This window comes from Bos javanicus, chromosome 29, assembly GCF_032452875.1.
Source record: "Bos javanicus breed banteng chromosome 29, ARS-OSU_banteng_1.0, whole genome shotgun sequence".
Taxonomy (NCBI): Eukaryota; Metazoa; Chordata; class Mammalia; order Artiodactyla; family Bovidae; genus Bos; species Bos javanicus.
The window spans coordinates 29,554,245-29,570,801 of NC_083896.1; the positions used below are offsets into that span (position 1 = coordinate 29,554,245).

Below are 16,557 nucleotides of genomic sequence, written 5' to 3' on the forward strand. Positions count from 1 at the left end.
ACCACTGGACAGGCAGGGAAGTCCCTTCTCTCAGCTTCATGAGCGTCTCAGTGTAAATGTCTCCGAATCTAACCCCCCATGCCCTGATTTATCCTGGTCTTCTCCCACAGTGTGCTCTAGTGAAAAGACCGCAGGACACGGCATCAAAGCTTCCTGAATGCTAGGACTGAAATGAATCAGACCCAGGACTTACCTAGGCAGTCCCTCTTCCTCACAATTTGCCAAAAAGAAACATTTTAGAGTTCTTGGCTTCCCTTGAAGCAGGAAACACCTTTGAAGGACTTCTGTAATGTCCCCACCCCTAGCCCTTCCTGGGGAGGCCCAACCTGGTAGATATATAAAGAGGCACCTTGCAGCTTCCTGCTCCAACCTGCTCTTTCCTCCCTCTGAGATGGACAAGTCCCTCCTGCTAGGGCTCCCTGTCCTCCTCTGCTGCTTTCGAGGTGAGAGTCCTGGTGGCTGACAGTTGGAGAGATGTGTCCAGGATGTTGGAATGGGTTGGGGTTCCCATAACAGAGGTTCTTTTATGAGAGTCATAGGTAACAGCAGCTGTCATTCTAACGCCATGACTTTCACACACGATGCATCCCATCCCTGGAACCTTCAGCAAAATCTTAGTCTGCTTGCAGAAGAAAATAGGTAGATTATAAGGGAACTGACAAGATTTTCATAAAAGCTGTGAGGTGAGTTTGTAAAATGAGGTCTGCAGAGAGTATATCTTTTTGTTTTGTTTTTTTCCTTAACAGTACTGTACGGGTCATTTGCAGACCAAGAACATGAAAGTGAGTAGAGACAGATGAGTCGTGTGGGAAGGCCAATTTGAGGGGAGGGGGAGATGAGAGGGGATGCATGAGCATTGAGGGTTGAAAGGAATCCAGAGACTAACCTTGGATTCCAGCACTCGGCCACTTCTAGCAGGATGGGGCTGGGGTGGGAACTGACTTTGAGCCTGATGGAAAAACACAAGCAGCAGTTGCCAAGGCAAAGGATCCGTGTGTTAAAAGATGAGGGAACGGGAAAGGGGGAAGTGGAATGTTGATTTTTCAGGTGCTAGCTGGCTAAATCCACAGAGTAGCAATTTCATGAATTTCAGAGGCTTTGTCACCTTGCAGCTTTCAGCTACTTGTGGGTAAGAAAGTCAGAGAGGTCAGTTAAAGTGAAGGGAGTGTGGGACTTTCTTGGGGGTCCAGTGGTTAAGAATCTGCCTGCCAAAGCAGGGGACACTGGCTAGATCCCTGGTCTGGGAAGATCCTACACACGCCAGGGCAATTACTGAGTCCGAGTTCTCTATCTAGCCCGTGAGCAGCAACAAGAGAAGCCGCTGCAATCAGAAGGCCGGGCCTTGCCACTAGAGAGTAACCCCGACTCGTTGCAACTAGAGAATGTTGGTGTGTAGCAAGGGAGACACACAGTTCAGCCAAAAATAAAGTAATTTAAAAAAAGAAGGCAATGAGGCACTCACGCACACACAAAATGTTCATTTATCTTTCTCCTTCGAGTCTGTGCTGTATCCTAAGGGGTAGTGGAGAGGCTGAGAGGCCCTCTAGAGGTGAAGAGAGTTGAAATGAGGGAGAGATACAGAGATGCCCTGAGATGGGAACTAGGCTTTGGAGGGACAGAAGGGCCCAGAGTGGCTCCAGGTGAAGAGTTCAGAATGGACCTTGTGTCCATTCTGTGTCCAAATCTTAGAGAAAATTGCTACTAAGTGTTATTTCTCTTTGCCAGCACAGTCAATGAACTATCTGTTAATGATCGCCATTTTCCTGGTGAGTATGGAGAGGATACGGTCTGATGCGCTCAGCCTTGATTTTGTTCCTCTTTTCCTTATCTTCCCACCTGTTCTATGAGCTAAACTCCAGAGACCAGAAACTCTAGCCCTTCTCTCGGCTCAGCCTGTTTGATAGAGGTGGATGCCCTCCCTTCACGGGTCTCGGGAAAGCCCTTGGGGCTCCCAGAGGACTTCAGGTTTGAAAGGGCAGATGGGTCCTTTGGCAGCAGCGGTTTCACATCTACTTCCCTACTCTCTGGCCCAAATTATAGAAATTATTCAGTGTAGGATGTGCCACATCCAGTTTCCAAGACAGAAGTGTTCCAGAGGCAGAGGACTATGTATTGCAGTGAAAGAAGAGGCTTGCACGACTGGAAGGATTTTCAAATGTAAGTTGTGGGTGGGGGGCGGGAGGACGGGGTGGTGGAAGCAGACAGGGACACGCCGGCCACAGGAGAAAGGAGAGACCCTGCTTCAGACCAATCCTAGCGTCCCTAGTGTGAGTCACTCAGTTGTGTAGGACTCTGTAGGACCGCATGGATTGCAGCCTGCCAGACTCCTCTGTTTATGGACTTCTCCAGGCAAGAATACTGGAGTGGGTTGCTGTTTCCTACTCCAGGGGATCTTCCCAACCCAGGGATCAAACCGGAAGTCTCTTGCATTGCAGGCAGATTCTTTACTGTCTGAGCCACCAGGGAAGCCCTAGGATGACTGAATATCTCTACCCCATCACATGCCATGATGAAAAATAGATACAGGTGGTCTCTACGGAGTGGGGATCTATAGCTATGGAATCAGTATTTTGAGAAGCCTGAACAAAACAGAGGAGACTAAGTTGATGGAAAAGGAAAGGCCAGTGGAGAACAGAGCTAAGTGTTGAAGTGAGGTGGGCACTTTGTTTTTTCCCGGCCTGGCCGTTCCCTGTGGTAAGTTTTAAACCGTGAAAATAGAGGGGCCAGGGTCAGCAATAGATACAGGCTAAGTGGCCCTTCATAGGTAAGTCTGAACAGCATGATTTCTCGGTTTTCCTATCCTTTGTGCTGAGCGATACCTTAGTATTTCTAACCCTTACTTATACCAGCGTCAACATGCTCAGTGGAGACGCCCAGCTCTGGCAATCCTTGAGTTTCTGCTCTCATTACAGCCCCACATTCAGGGATTTTTTTTTTTTTTTTAAATTTTTTTGCTTTAAACTGCTCTGCTATTGTCTCTCTTTTGGGAAGTACCCAGACTGCCACATCTTCCAGTTCTTCACGTTTAAACAACCGAGACTTGAACGACACGAGGTTGTGTTTTGTTCACTGGTGCAGGCTGGGAAGTTTTTTGTTTGGGTTTTGGTTTTAGAAACCTCTGTGCTGATAAGTTTCTCCTACTTCTGCAGATGATGGCACTCTCTGGTTAACCTTCAGGGGTTGCCTAAAGAACTGCGCCAATGTGAACAACATAAAGTGGAGTGTCTACCTGGTGAACTTCAGGTGTTGCAGGAGCCACGACTTGTGCAATGAAGACATCTAGAAATCACTGGTTCTTTTCTGGCTCCAGTCTCTGGGTAGGTGACATCTTTTGCTCCACCTCGTCACAGTAATCTAAAAAACACATTTCAGATTGGAAATACACAACTCTGCCTTCTGCACATGTAAGAAGAAAGCCCTCTCTCTTTCCAGATTTTCTGCCATGGCCCCTGGAAGGGGGTGTATGGGGAACATCTTGAACACAAGATCAATACATCCTGCATGTTGGTATAGAATCCAGTGCATTCACTGAACACCCAAGCTGCTTCAGAAAGGAAGAAGGGGGGATGGAGAGGGTAGGATGAATTGAGAAAGTGGCATTGACGTATACACACTGCTAGGTGTGAAACAGATAGCTAGCTGTGTGTTGCGTTAGTCACTCAGTCGTGTCTGACTCTTTGTGACCCCATGGACTGTAGCCTGCCAGGCTATTCTGTCCATGGGATTCTCCAGGCAAGAATACTGGAGTGGGTTGTCATGCCCTCCTCCAGGGGATCTTCCTAACCAAGGGATCAAACCTGTCTCCCATATTGCAGGCGGATTCTTTACCATCTGAGCCACCAGGGAAGCCCAGATAACTAGGGTAGCCACAGGGAACCCAGCCTAGTGCTGTGATGACCTAGAGGGGTGGGATGGGGGAGGTGAGAGGGAGGCTCAAGAGAGGATATATATATATACATACACACATAATTATGTCTGATTTGTGTTGTTGTACGGCAGAAACCAACACAGCCTTGTAAAGCAATTATCCTCCAATTACAAAATCAATTTAGGAAAAGAAAAGGCAGAAGAGGATAAGTCAATTTTTTGTTCCTGCTCCTTCCCTTCTTTCTGAGGCAGAATCTTTTCTTTTTTTTCTCTTGGGATTTTTCTTCTTGTCTCACTCCAGTTAAAGTGCACAACCCTGGCCTCATGAGGAAGGAGGGGGTGACATGAAAAGAGATGACTTGAGTTTTCTTGAATTTTGTTCGTGAATGTTATTCCCAGAGTGAGGAGAAGGGCAGAATGGAGAAAGAAATTCGTGCCTGAACCATGAAGAGTGAAAGATTGTCTGCCGTATGGAATGAGACTCTCTCTGGGGTTTGGGGTTGGAGAAGAAAGGAAGCTGTGTTTGGAATTCTAGAGATAGTTGGGGAGGAGTGGGATGCAGGCTCAAGAGGGACGAAATATGTGTATACATACAGCTGTTTGACCTTGTACGTCGGAAACTAACATAACATTGTAAAGCAATTATCCTCCAATAAATAAATATAGCATAAAAAGCATAAACAAATAAGGAATAAATGCCAGAGTCTTAACAAAGAGACTTAAAAGAGTGTATAAATTCAGAAAAAGTCATGTCTAAGTGTTGTTTCTGGCATAGCAGATGGCTAATTAAGATAGGTATTTTCATGGAAGACTCCAACATTCTTTGAAGTCAAAGTTCTTAAAAAAAATCTTTTGGTAAGGGAAAAAACATTAACCAAAAAATGTTTTATAACTTCCTCCCCATGGATAAGAGAATAAGAATGATACTTTGTGGATGTTTTCAGTGTACTTCATCAGAACTTGCTTTATGACCAAAAATATTTTGTTTTATGCAACTATAGACTATTTTCTCATTCTTTCTTGGACTCTTTAGGATTAATCTAGAATTTGTCATTTTATCTTCTCTGTTACCTTATGCATTCTTTAAAAATTCTTTTAATAGATATGCCTACTTGACTGTTTACATGCTACGTTAAGTTAGTACATTTGCCAATTTATTAGCAACACAATAATATTATTGAATATAAGAATTTGATTCCACTTTCTCGTTTCTGCTGCTTATGCTACTATTGCCAGTGTGTTGGTGTTTATTGTAGTGAACTACACTTAACACAAAATTTGCCATTTTAATTATTTTAAATATACAGTTCAGTGGCATTAACTAATTCCACATTGTTATACAACCATCATCGCCATCCATCTCCACGTGGATCTTACATCCATCATGTTTTTCATCCTACAAAACTGAAACTCTGTATCCATCAAACAATACTCCCAATCCCCTGGCAGTCACATTCTACTTTCTAAGTTTCGCTATATTAGATACTTCATATAAGTGCAACTATCCAGTGTTTGTCCTTTTGTGACTAATTTCACTTGGCATAATGTCCTCAAAGTTCATCCCTGTTGTAGAATGTGCCAGCATTTCTTTCATTTTTAATGCTAAATAATATCCCATAGTATGTACTTACGGCATTTTGTTTATCCAGTCATCCACGGATGGACATTTAGGTTACTTCTACCTTTCGGCTATTGCAAATAACATTGCAATGAACACAGGTATACACATGTCCATTCGAGACCCTGCTTTCAATTCCTTTGGATATATACATCCCGTCCAGTTCAGTTCAGTCGCTCAGTCATGTGTGAAATGATTAAATTGGGTGGTGGTTCTGTGTTTAAACTTTTCAGGAACTGTCATGCGCTTGTCCACAGCGGCCGTGCTGTCTCACATTCCCACCAAGAGTGTCCTGGGCTCTAATTTCTCCATATGCTTACCTACACTTGTCATTTTGTTTTTGTTAGTAGCCAGCGTTTTGAGTGTGAAGTGTTATTCATTATGGTTTTTATTTGCTTTTCCCTAATGATTAGTGATATTGAGCATCTTTCCACGTACTTATTGGCCACTTGCATATCTTCTTTGGAAAAATTCGAGTCCTTTTGTCTACATTTTCATCAGCTGACTGTTTTTTAGTTACTGTGTTGTAGGAGGGTTTTTTTTATACATTCCAAATATGACCGCTTATCAGGTATACAATTTCCCATTCCATAAGCAGCCTTTTCACTGTGTTGATTCTTTCCTTTGATGCACAGAATTTTTAATTTTGATGTATTCCAATTTATTTTCTCTTTTGCCTCCTATACCTTTTAAAATATTGAAGTATAGTTGATGTACAATATTATATAAGTTACAGGTGTACAATATAATGGTTCACAATTTTTAAAGGTTATACTCCACTTATAGCTATTATAAAATATTGGCTATATTCCCTGTGATGTACAGTATATCCTTGTAGCTTATTTTATACATAATAGTTTGTACCTGTTAACCCTCTACCCCTATATTGCCCTTCCAACTTTTCCCCTCTCCACTGGTAACCACTAGATTGTCCTCTATATCTGTGAGTCTGCTTATTTTCTCATTATATTCACCAATTTGTTGTATTTTTTGAATTCCGCATGTAAGTAATGTCATACAGTTTATGTTTCTCTGTCTGACTTATTTCACTTAGCATAATACCCTCCAAGTTCATACATGTTGCTGCAAATGGCAAAATTTCATTCTTTTTTATGGCCAAGGAATATCACATTTTTTGGGTGTATATACACACACCAGATTTGAGCAGTTTGTAATGGCTCAGATGCTAAAGAATCTGCTCGCAATGCAGGAGACCCGGGTTCAATCCCTGGGTCAGGAAGATCCCCTGAAGAAGAGAAAGGCTACCCACTCCAGTATTCTAGCCTGGAGAATGCCATAGACAGAAGAGTCTGATGGGCTATACTCCATGGGGTCATAAACAGTTGACTAACACTACTACTTTCACTATATACACCAGATTTTCTTTATCCATTCATCTGCTGATGGACCCTTCGGTTATTTCCATATCTTGACTACTGTACATAATGTTTCTATGAATATTCAGCTGCATATCAGTATCAGTTCAGTCCCTCAGTCATGTCCGGCTCTTTGTGACCCCATGAACTGCAGCACCCCAGGCCTCCCTGTCCATCACCAACTCCCAGAGTCCACCCAAACCCATGTCCATCAAGTTGGTTATGCCATCCAACCATCTCATCCTCTGTCATCCCCTTCTCCTCCTGCCCTCAATCTTTCCTAGCATCAGGGTCTTTTCAAATGAGTTAGCTCTCTGCATCAGGTGGCCAAAGTATTGGAGTTTCAGCTTCAACATCAGTCCCTCCAATGAACACCCAGGACTAATCTCCTTCAGGATGGACTGCTTGGATCTCCTTGCAGTCCAAGGGACTCCCAAGAGTCTTCTCCAACATCACAGTTCAAAAGAATCAATTCTTCTGCACTCAGCTTTCTTTATAGTCCAACTCTCACATCTATACATGACTACTGGAAAAACCATAGCCTTGACTAGATGAACCTTTGTTGGCAAAGTAATGTCTCTGCTTTTGAATATGCTGTCCAGGTTGGTCATAACTTTCCTTCCAGGGAGCAAGCGTCTTTTAATTTCATGGCTGCAACCACCATCCACAGTGATTTTGGATACCAGAAAAATAAAGTCAGCCACTGTTTCCACTGTTTCCCCATCTATTTCCCATGAAGTGATGGGACCAGATCCCATGATCTTCGTTTTCTGAATGTTGAGCTTTAAGCCAACTTTTTCACTCTCTTCTTTCGATTTCATCAAGAGGCTCTTTAGTTCTTCTTCACTTTCTGCCATAAGGGTGGTATCATCTGCATATCTGAGGTGACTGATATTTCTCCTGGCAATCTTGATTCCAGCTTGTGCTTCCTCCACCCCAACGTTTCTCATGACGTACTCTACATATACGTTAAATAAGCAGGGTGACAATATACAGCCTTGACGTACTCCTTTTCCTATTTGGAACCAGTCTGTTGTTCCATGTCCAGTTCTAACTGTTGCTTCCTGATCTGTACACAGGTTTCTCAAGAGGCAAGTCAGGTGGTCTGGTATTCCCATTTCTTTCAGAATTTTCCACAGTTTATTGTGATCCACATGGTCAAAGGCTTTGGCATAGTCAATAAAGCAGAAATAGATGTTTTTCTGGAACTCTCTTGCTTTTTCCATGATCCAGTGGATGTTGGCAATTTGATCTCTGGTTCCTCTGCCTTATGTAAAACCAGCTTGAACATCTGGAAGTTCACGGTTCATGTATTGCTAAAGCCTGGCTTGGAGAATTTTGAGCATTACTTTACCAGCGTGTGAGATGAGTACAATTGTGCGGTAGTTTGAGCATTCTTTGGCATTACCTTTCTTTGGGATTGGAATGAAAAATGACTTTTTCCAGCCCTGTGGCCACTGCTGAGTTTTCCAAATTTGCTGACATATTGAGTGCAGCACTTTCACAACATTTGGGCTGCATGTATCTTTATAAATCAGTGTTTTTGCTTTTTTCAGATATATACTCAGGAATGGAATTGCTGGGTCATACAGTAGTTCTGTGCTTCCCAGGTGGCGCTAGTGGTAAAGAACCTGCCTGCCAATGCAGGAAACACAGGAGACCTGGGTTGGGAAGGTCCTTTGGAAGAGGGCATGGCAACTCACTCCAGTATTCTTGTCTGGAGAATCTCATGCACAGAAGAGCCTAGTGGGCTACAGTCCATAGGGTCTCACAGAGTCAGACATGACTGAAGTGAAGCAGCAGCAGCATAGTTCTAGTTTTAGTGTTCTGAGAAACCTCCATCGTGTTTTCCACGGTGGCTGCACCAATGTACATTTCCACCAGCAGTGGATGTGGGTTTCTCTACATCCTCACCAGCATTTGTTATTTGTGTTCTTTTTGACAATAGCCGTCCTGACATGTGTGAGGTGATATCTCATTCTGGTTTTTTAATTTGCATTCTCTGATGGTTAATAATGTCGAGAATCTTTTCATGTGTCTGTTAGCTTAATCTGTATGTTTCTTCTTTGGAAAAATGTGTATTTAGGTCTTCTGCCCATTTTCAATCAGGTTGTTTGTTTTTTGATATTGAGTTGAATGAGCTGTTAGTATATTTTGAATATTAACCCATTGTCAGTCATGTCATTTGCAAATATATTTTCCCATTCCATAAATTGTCTTTTGCTTTGTCAACGATTTCCTTTGCCTTGCAGAAGTGTTTTAGTTAAATTAGGTCCCATTTGTTTATTTTTGCTTTTATCTCTTTTAAGAGACAAAATTTTATTTTATTTTATTATTTATTTTATGTTTACTTTATTCAAAATAATTGCATTACCATTTCTATTAGCATGTGTTCTGCCTATGTTCTCTTCCAGGAGCTTTATAACTTCATGTCTTACACTTAGATTTTGAAACCATTTTATTTTTATATATGATATGAAAGAATGTTCTATCATTTGTGGCTGTCCAGGTTTTCCAGCACCCAGTGTTGAAGAGACTGTCTTTTCTCTATTGTATGTTTTTGCCTCCTTTGTTGTAGGTAACTGATCATCAGTGCATGGGTTTATTTCTGGGCTCTATTCTGTTCCATTTATCTGTGTCTGTTTCTGCACCAATACCACCTGTTTTGATTATTATGGCTTTGCAGTATAGTATGAAGTCTGGGAGGATTATATGTCCAGCTTTATTCTTTTTATTCAGGATCACATCTACATTCAAGTCTTTTGTGGTTCTATATAAATTTTAAATTATTTGTTCTAGTTCTGTGAAAAGTGTCCTGGGTGTAGACAGAGACTGCCTTAAATCTATTGATTGCTTTGGCCAGTATGGTCATTTTAATAATATTGATGCTTCTAATTCAAGAGCACAGGATATCTTTGCATTTATCTGTATCATCTTCAACTTCCTTCCTCAATATTTTATAGTTTTCAGAGTAGAGGTTTTTTACCTCCTTCCTTAAGTTTGTTGCTAGGTATTTTATTCTCTTTGATGCAATTTTAAATGAGATTGTTTCTTTATTTTCTCATTTTGATATTTCATTATTAATGTATAGAAATGCAACAGATTCCTATTTATTAATCTTGTGTCCTGCAGCACTGCTGAATTTATTTATTAGTTCTAATCATTTCCAGGTGGAGACTTTAGGATTCTTTATATGAAGTTATCATGTTGTTTGCAAATAGTGACACTTTTAAGTCTTCTCTTCCAATTTGGGTATCTCTTCTTTCATTTTCTTTCTGTCTGATTTCTCTGGCTAGGACTATCACTGCTACATTAAAAAGAAGTAGCAAAAATGGGCATCCTTGTCTTGTTTCTGGTATCCTTGTCTTGTTTCTGAATTTAGCTAGAAGTCCCAGCTTTTCACCATTGTGATATTGGCTGTGAGTTTGTCATAAGTGGCCTTTATTATGTTGAGATGTGTTCCCTCTATACCAACTTTTAAAAGTTATTTCTTTACTTACGGCTTCACTGGGTCTTCGCTGCTGTATGTGGGCTTTCTCAAGTCGTGGTGAGCAGGGGCTCCTCTCTAGCTGCAGTGCTGACTTCTCATGGTGGTGGTTTATCTTGCTGTGGAGCATGGGCCTTAGGGCGCGTCAGCTTAATAGTTGTGGCACACAGGCTTAGTTGCTCTTTGACATGTGGACTCTTCCCAGACCAGGGATTGAATTGGTGTCCCGAAGCCCCATACTAACTCTGATGGGAGTTATTATTATTATTTTTTTTAATCTTAAATGGATGCTGAACTTTGTCAGAAGCTTTTTCTGCATCTATGGAGATGATCGTATGGTTTTTATCCTTCCTTTCACTAATGTCATGTATCACATTGATTGATTTCTGAAAGTTGAATCATCCTTGTGACTGGAATAAATCCAACTTGGTCACAGTATATGACCCTTTTTATATATGGTTGGATTTGGTTTGCAAATATTTTGCTGAGAATTTTTGCATCTACAATCATCAAATACATTGGACTGTCATTTTCCTTTTTGATGTGTCTTGGCCTAGTTTTGCTATCAGGATAATGGCGGTATCATAAAATGAATTTGGCAGTGTCCCCTCCTCTTCAGTTTTTCTGGAATAGTTTGAGATGGGTAAGTAGAGTTCCCCTTTGAAGCCTCCTAGCCCTAGACTTTCATTTCCTTGCAGGTTTATTATTATTATTATGATTATAAATTCAATTTCACTTCTAGTGATCTGACTGTTCAAATTGCCTCCTTCTCCTTGATTCTATCATGGCAGGCTGTATATTTCTAGAAATTTATTCATTTTTTTCTTGATTGTCCAATTTGTTGGCATGTAAATGTTCTTATGATCTCTTGTATTTCTATGGCATCGAGTATTATTTCACCTCTTTGGGTTTTTGTTGTTGTTGTTGTTCATTTGGGCCTTCTCTCTTATCTTCTTGGTGAGCCTGGATAAAGCTTTGTCAATTCTCTTAATCTTAAAAAAAAAAGACCACTTGGTTTCATTGACTTTGTTTTTGTCTCTTGTTTAGAAACCCTGTTTCCTAATATTATTAAACCCTTCAGCTTGAAAGTTCCACACAATTGGTTTGTCTTATTTGATCCATTTTGCCAGCTTAGGTTCACCACCCACCAAGGCACCATTGGCTGGAAGAGAACACTGGACCTGCATCTAGAGTAACTGCACTTGCTCAGGGACTGGCCTCCCTCCCCGTTCCCTCTACTTCCCATTTGTTTCTGTAAAATGTAAGGAGTGAGGCGGTACCACAACTGGACATAGAAAATTAGGGGGTGATGGAGGCTGTAACATGGGGCAGTATGGGAGTCAGAATCTCATGGAAACCCAAGACAGGAAGCAGACAGGACAGACTCGGGAAGCCTGGACCTGGAGTCTTCCGGATGCGATGAGGAAACCCGAGGGGCGCGGCCTCGGCGCCCCGCAGAATCCTGGCTTCCGCCTTGCTGTCGCCGTGGCGGAGGTCTCCATTTGTCACTCAGTGTGTGCCTGCTGCCCTCCCTGCGCCAGCTACTGTCCTCACGCTGCAGCTCGACTTTAGCGTGAAGCTGCCTCTTGGACCATTCTAGAAACTAATCACACGCCACAGTGAGTCTCCCATGAATCATTTCATACTTGGAGCCTGCTGCTACTATCTCCATTCTACTCTTATAAACCAATGGAAGACTCTACTGCATTTTCTACTTTGCAAGGTGTTAAAGTATAATATTTATTCTGCTAAGTCGCTTCAGTCGTGTCCGACTCTGCGTGACTCCATAGACGGCAGCCCACCAGGCTCCCCCGTCCCTGGGATTCTCCAGGCAAGAACACTGGAGTGGGTTGCCATTTCCTTCTCCAATGCATGAAAGAGAAAAGTGAAAGTGAAGTCACTTAGTCGTGTCTGACTCTTGCGACCCCATGGACTGCAGCCCACCAGGCTCCTCCATCCATGGGATTTTCCAGGCAAAAGTACTGGAGTGGGGTGTCATCGCCTTCTCCAAATATTCATTCTAACATGATACAATTTGGGGGAAATTCCACCAGACATAACTTGGAAATATTTTAAAATTAATTTCTGTATTAAAATTTTTTATTTGGGCAAATAAAATATGGTAGAAACTAATAGCTAATCAGAGGTCTGCATATGAGGAGGAATACGACAACATCTAGACTAATATATATGTGTATGTAAATACATAGCTAAAAAATAGAATAGTAACATGTGTAGATTTTAGCATATAGAAAGGTTAATATGATAAAAGAAATTTTTTCACCAAAGGTGAGTGAATGATAACTTGGGAATTCATTATTTTCATTTCACAACTAGTTGTTTGTAAAGAAAACTACAGTGAAGATCTGAAACTCTTATCTCTCTTTGACATTTTCTGTTGAGGGGCTGTGCTAAGAGCCAAAAATACCTCAGTCTTCTATCCATGAGCACACTGAATGCAAGGTAGTATTTAAATATTTTTGAGGACTGGGTGGTCGAGTACTGCTCACATGCCAGGAGACAGGGTAACTGACTACCATTCAGCTAAGTGCCCATCTGGATATACTTGGCTTTGAACATGAAAATTAGATAACATGATTAGAAACATAGTGACCCAGTGCTACATGGTCAGGAGTAGCCGTGGTTGGTACGGTTTCCCCAAAATGATGGCTGGCTCATGGGTCTAGTATACTGACTATTCCTTTCATGGAAGTTAGTGTTTTCTAATTTCTCACTGATTTTCCCGAGCCCCTGTAGAATACCAGCCCTTTCTAGCCCTCACCAAATACCACTTCTATTCTCCTCCCAAATATCCACACAATCTCTTGTGATTTCTTGTCCTTAATTTTATTCCCTCTGCTTTCTCCTGACCTTCTCTCAGAAGCTCTTTCAGAAAAATACTTTGCTCCTTTTTGCCAGAAACTTTAGAACTCTGAATTTAGCACCAAACCTAAGGGCAAGTAAAGATTGCCTGGAGATGTCAAGTAGTTAATAGATGAGAAATCCAACCAGAAGGCAGCATTGACTTTGGGGGATTATGGCTTTGCACTTTCCTGTTAATGGATGCAATATGAGAGGAAAGACAGAGCTGCCATAGTTGATCCATTGGAATACAGTGGTGGGGTCTGGCTTCTGAGAAAATGTGAGATGATGGGAAAGACAGGACCAATGTGGAGGTGAATCCAGAGGTATGCCAATGGGTCTCCAGTTCTCTGACATGGAGGTAATGTAGAAACCATAATGTATGGTTGACTGTAGGTATATGACCTGCTGCTGCTGCTGCTGCTAAGTAGCTTCAGTCGTGTCCGACTCTGTGCGACCCCATGGATGGAAGCCCACCAGGCTCCCCCGTCCCTGGGATTCTCCAGGCAAGAACACTGGAGTGGGTTGCCATTTCCTTCTCCAATGCATGAAAGTGAAAAGTGAAAGGGAAGTCGCTCAGTGGTGTCTGACTCCTAGCGACCCCATGGACTACAGCCTACCAGGCTCCTCCATCCATGGGATTTTCCAGGCAAGAGTACTGGAGTGGGGTGCCATTACCTTCTTTGGTACATGACCTAGAAGAGCTTGAATGAGGTGCCATTACCTTCTCTGGTACATGACCTAGAAGAGCTTGAATGAGAATCAAATACCAAAAGAAGTCAACTTTTAATTCAACAGCTTCTTTTCTGCAAGATCCTTTGCAGTAATGGGGGGAATTAAAGAGGAAATAAGCTGGCAAGAATGAATTCAACATTTCCAAGCAAGATTGCTCTTTTTCCTTCTTTTGTTTATTTTATCCAGATTCTAGCTGAAAAGATTCATTTCAAAGAATTTATATTCTTAGAGATGTTGGAAAAAGATTCTTGGGTCTTGGGAGATAATTGCCAGAAACATGCAATGGAGGAATAAAATTGAAGGATAGTTTTCTTAGAGAACACTGTTGGATTTATAAACAATTCAAAGATTTATATAATAAGCTACAGGTAATCCTTTGCACCAATTCAACATGCATGAATATCAGTTTTCACAGTGTAGTTAAGCAACATCTGTCCCCCCACGAGGCTGGACTTTTAGCTGTCACAATATTAACCGTGAGCAATTGCATTAGTTTTGCTACTGGCCTTTATTTAAAAATCATTATGCAGATAAAAGATATGCATCATGAACAATTACATAACACTACATAACTTCTTTCAAAGTCTTAATGATTGGTCACTGAAGAGCTATTAGTTATACATAGATAGTGAAGTATGTAGTTGTGTTTCCTCCTTGTCTCCCAGTGATAAACTGATGTGGTGTTTTACAAAAATCGATAATCAAAAGAGGGAACTAGTCAACAAATATGACAGAACAAAGAAATGAAAAGTGATGTACTGGAAGTGAAATTAGACTGGATTAGGAGATTGGAAAATGGCCACAGGAAAGCAAAGATAGAATGAGACCTAGGGCCACATGAAGCTGCAGTACAAGCCATATTTTAAAAATCTGATGAATATAAAAACAGGATAAATTTGCTTCAACATCTTTTCGTTTACTTTGCACTGGGAAAAGAAAGTCACTTATGGTTGAAATGGAGCATTTACTTCTACTTTGGATTGAGGAGTGGAGTCAAAACCAAATCCCCAACCCTTTTGTTATTGAAGTTAGTTGCTGTGCTGAAGGAAAATGGTAATTACAAGGACATCTATTTACTGCCAATAAAGGCTGGTTTCATTGTTTCAAAGCTGACATGAATTATGTTAAGCTATTCAGTGAAACTACAAGCGCAGATAAGGATGTTACTGTGAAACTTGCATCCAGATTTGCATTTGGTACAAATTTGCATTTGGGTGTACCCAAATTTGCACCAAGAATTACAGGTAGCCCTTGTTTTGCACAGCAGTGAGAGACTGTACTGTGTGAAAAACTATACACTTTGAATAGAATATAAATGGAGTTAGAAGATAAGGATGACTGGGTGAATGTTGACATTGTGGCCAGTCAAGAATAAGCTCTAGATGTGCAAGAGGAAGAACTTGGTGAAAGCAAACATAAAGATTTACCTGAGGAAGACAGTTGTAAAGGATGAACCAGTCTCAGAGGAAGTGATGCTGTTGATCAATTTCACATTGAAGGAACTCCCAGAGATGTTGCAATACATTGACAGCACAAAGAATAAAATTTTGGAAGCTGATTCAAACTTAAAAGGAATGTGACAATTTGCTAAAGTAGAGCTAAGATGCTTACTCTATATTATAAGTTATACAATGAGAAGAAAGCAAGCACTTTTCAGACTGCTCTTAATAAAACATTCTTAACAAGAAGAAGATGTAAGATGGTATTACCACTGGGTAAGGGAAGGGCAAAAATTACTGGGGGGGATGGTTTCAAAATGTTAATCATTTTACTTGTAGACAACTGGTTCAAGATCATATATACTTTCCCTTCCCTCTAGTCCAAACTTTGACTTCTCTGGGAGGTTACCTCCATCATTGCACCTGTCATCATTTATACAGCAGTACATTTCTCTTAGTAAGTCATGATGTAGGAGTTGCACTCCTTCACCATCCTTACAAGACAGTACTGAGTAATGGTAGAGCTGTCTGCCTAAAGAGAAGAGAAAAAAAGTTAGTCCCTCAGTCCTGTCCGACTCTTTGCGACCCCATGGACCATAAACCCCCGGGTTCCTCTGTCCATGGGATTTTCCAGGCAAGAATACTGGAGTGGGTTGCCATTTCCTTCTCTAGGAGACCTTTCCGACCTAGGAGTCAAACCATGTCTTCTGCATTGCAGGTGCATTCTTTACCAGCAGAACCAAAAAGAAGAGAAGAGAAAAGCAAGTATGATCACCTTGCTTGATCTCACCATGTTCCAAGCAATGACATCTCCCCAGAACCTCAAAAGTCTCTTATACACAGGAAACTTGCCCCAAGGCTATGTCTGCATCTCATCTATGTCTTTCTCAACAGGACCAGGCAAAAGACATCTGCCTCCTAGACAGCCTCCATCCCAGGTCTGTGTACGGAGAGTCCCACTTTCCCACCGGCCCATGGTCCCAGTCTCCCTCCACGTGTTGAATCCAGGGATCGTGGCCACCACTGATAGTATCTTTTGTCTCTTTCTATTCCCGCTTACAGAGAAGGCAATGGCACCCCTCTCCAGTACTCTTGCCTGGAAAATCCCATGGACAGAGGAGCCTGGAAGGCTGCAGTCCCTGGGGTCGCTAAGAGTCGGATACGACCGAGTGA

At 41.6% G+C, this 16,557-nt stretch overlaps 1 protein-coding gene and 1 long non-coding RNA gene across 6 annotated transcripts; one reads left to right on the forward strand and one right to left on the reverse strand.

The window, feature by feature from the left end:
* The first annotated feature begins 351 nt into the window (after positions 1 to 351).
* PATE1 (prostate and testis expressed 1) lies at positions 352 to 16,329 on the forward strand. 5 transcript variants are annotated; one of them, XM_061406352.1, is made up of 6 exons: positions 353 to 443; positions 747 to 782; positions 1,731 to 1,766; positions 2,041 to 2,157; positions 3,150 to 3,317; positions 4,169 to 4,809. In XM_061406352.1, the coding sequence occupies exons 1-5, from the start codon at positions 392 to 394 to the stop codon at positions 3,281 to 3,283; spliced, it is 375 nt and encodes a 124-aa protein (XP_061262336.1). In that variant the 5' UTR covers positions 353 to 391; the 3' UTR covers positions 3,284 to 3,317; positions 4,169 to 4,809. The 5 variants fall into 5 exon arrangements, with proteins under 5 accessions (XP_061262337.1, XP_061262336.1, XP_061262335.1 ...); XM_061406351.1 differs by lacking the exons at positions 353 to 443; positions 4,169 to 4,809 and adding exons at positions 495 to 639; positions 16,279 to 16,329; XM_061406350.1 differs by lacking the exons at positions 353 to 443; positions 4,169 to 4,809 and adding exons at positions 495 to 639; positions 11,479 to 11,789.
* LOC133241179 (uncharacterized) lies at positions 14,093 to 15,509 on the reverse strand. The gene is made up of 2 exons (XR_009734535.1): positions 15,373 to 15,509; positions 14,093 to 14,404 (listed from the first exon to the last, which is right to left on the reverse strand). It is a non-coding gene; the product is annotated as an uncharacterized LOC133241179 (long non-coding RNA).
* Positions 16,330 to 16,557: the final 228 nt, after the last annotated feature.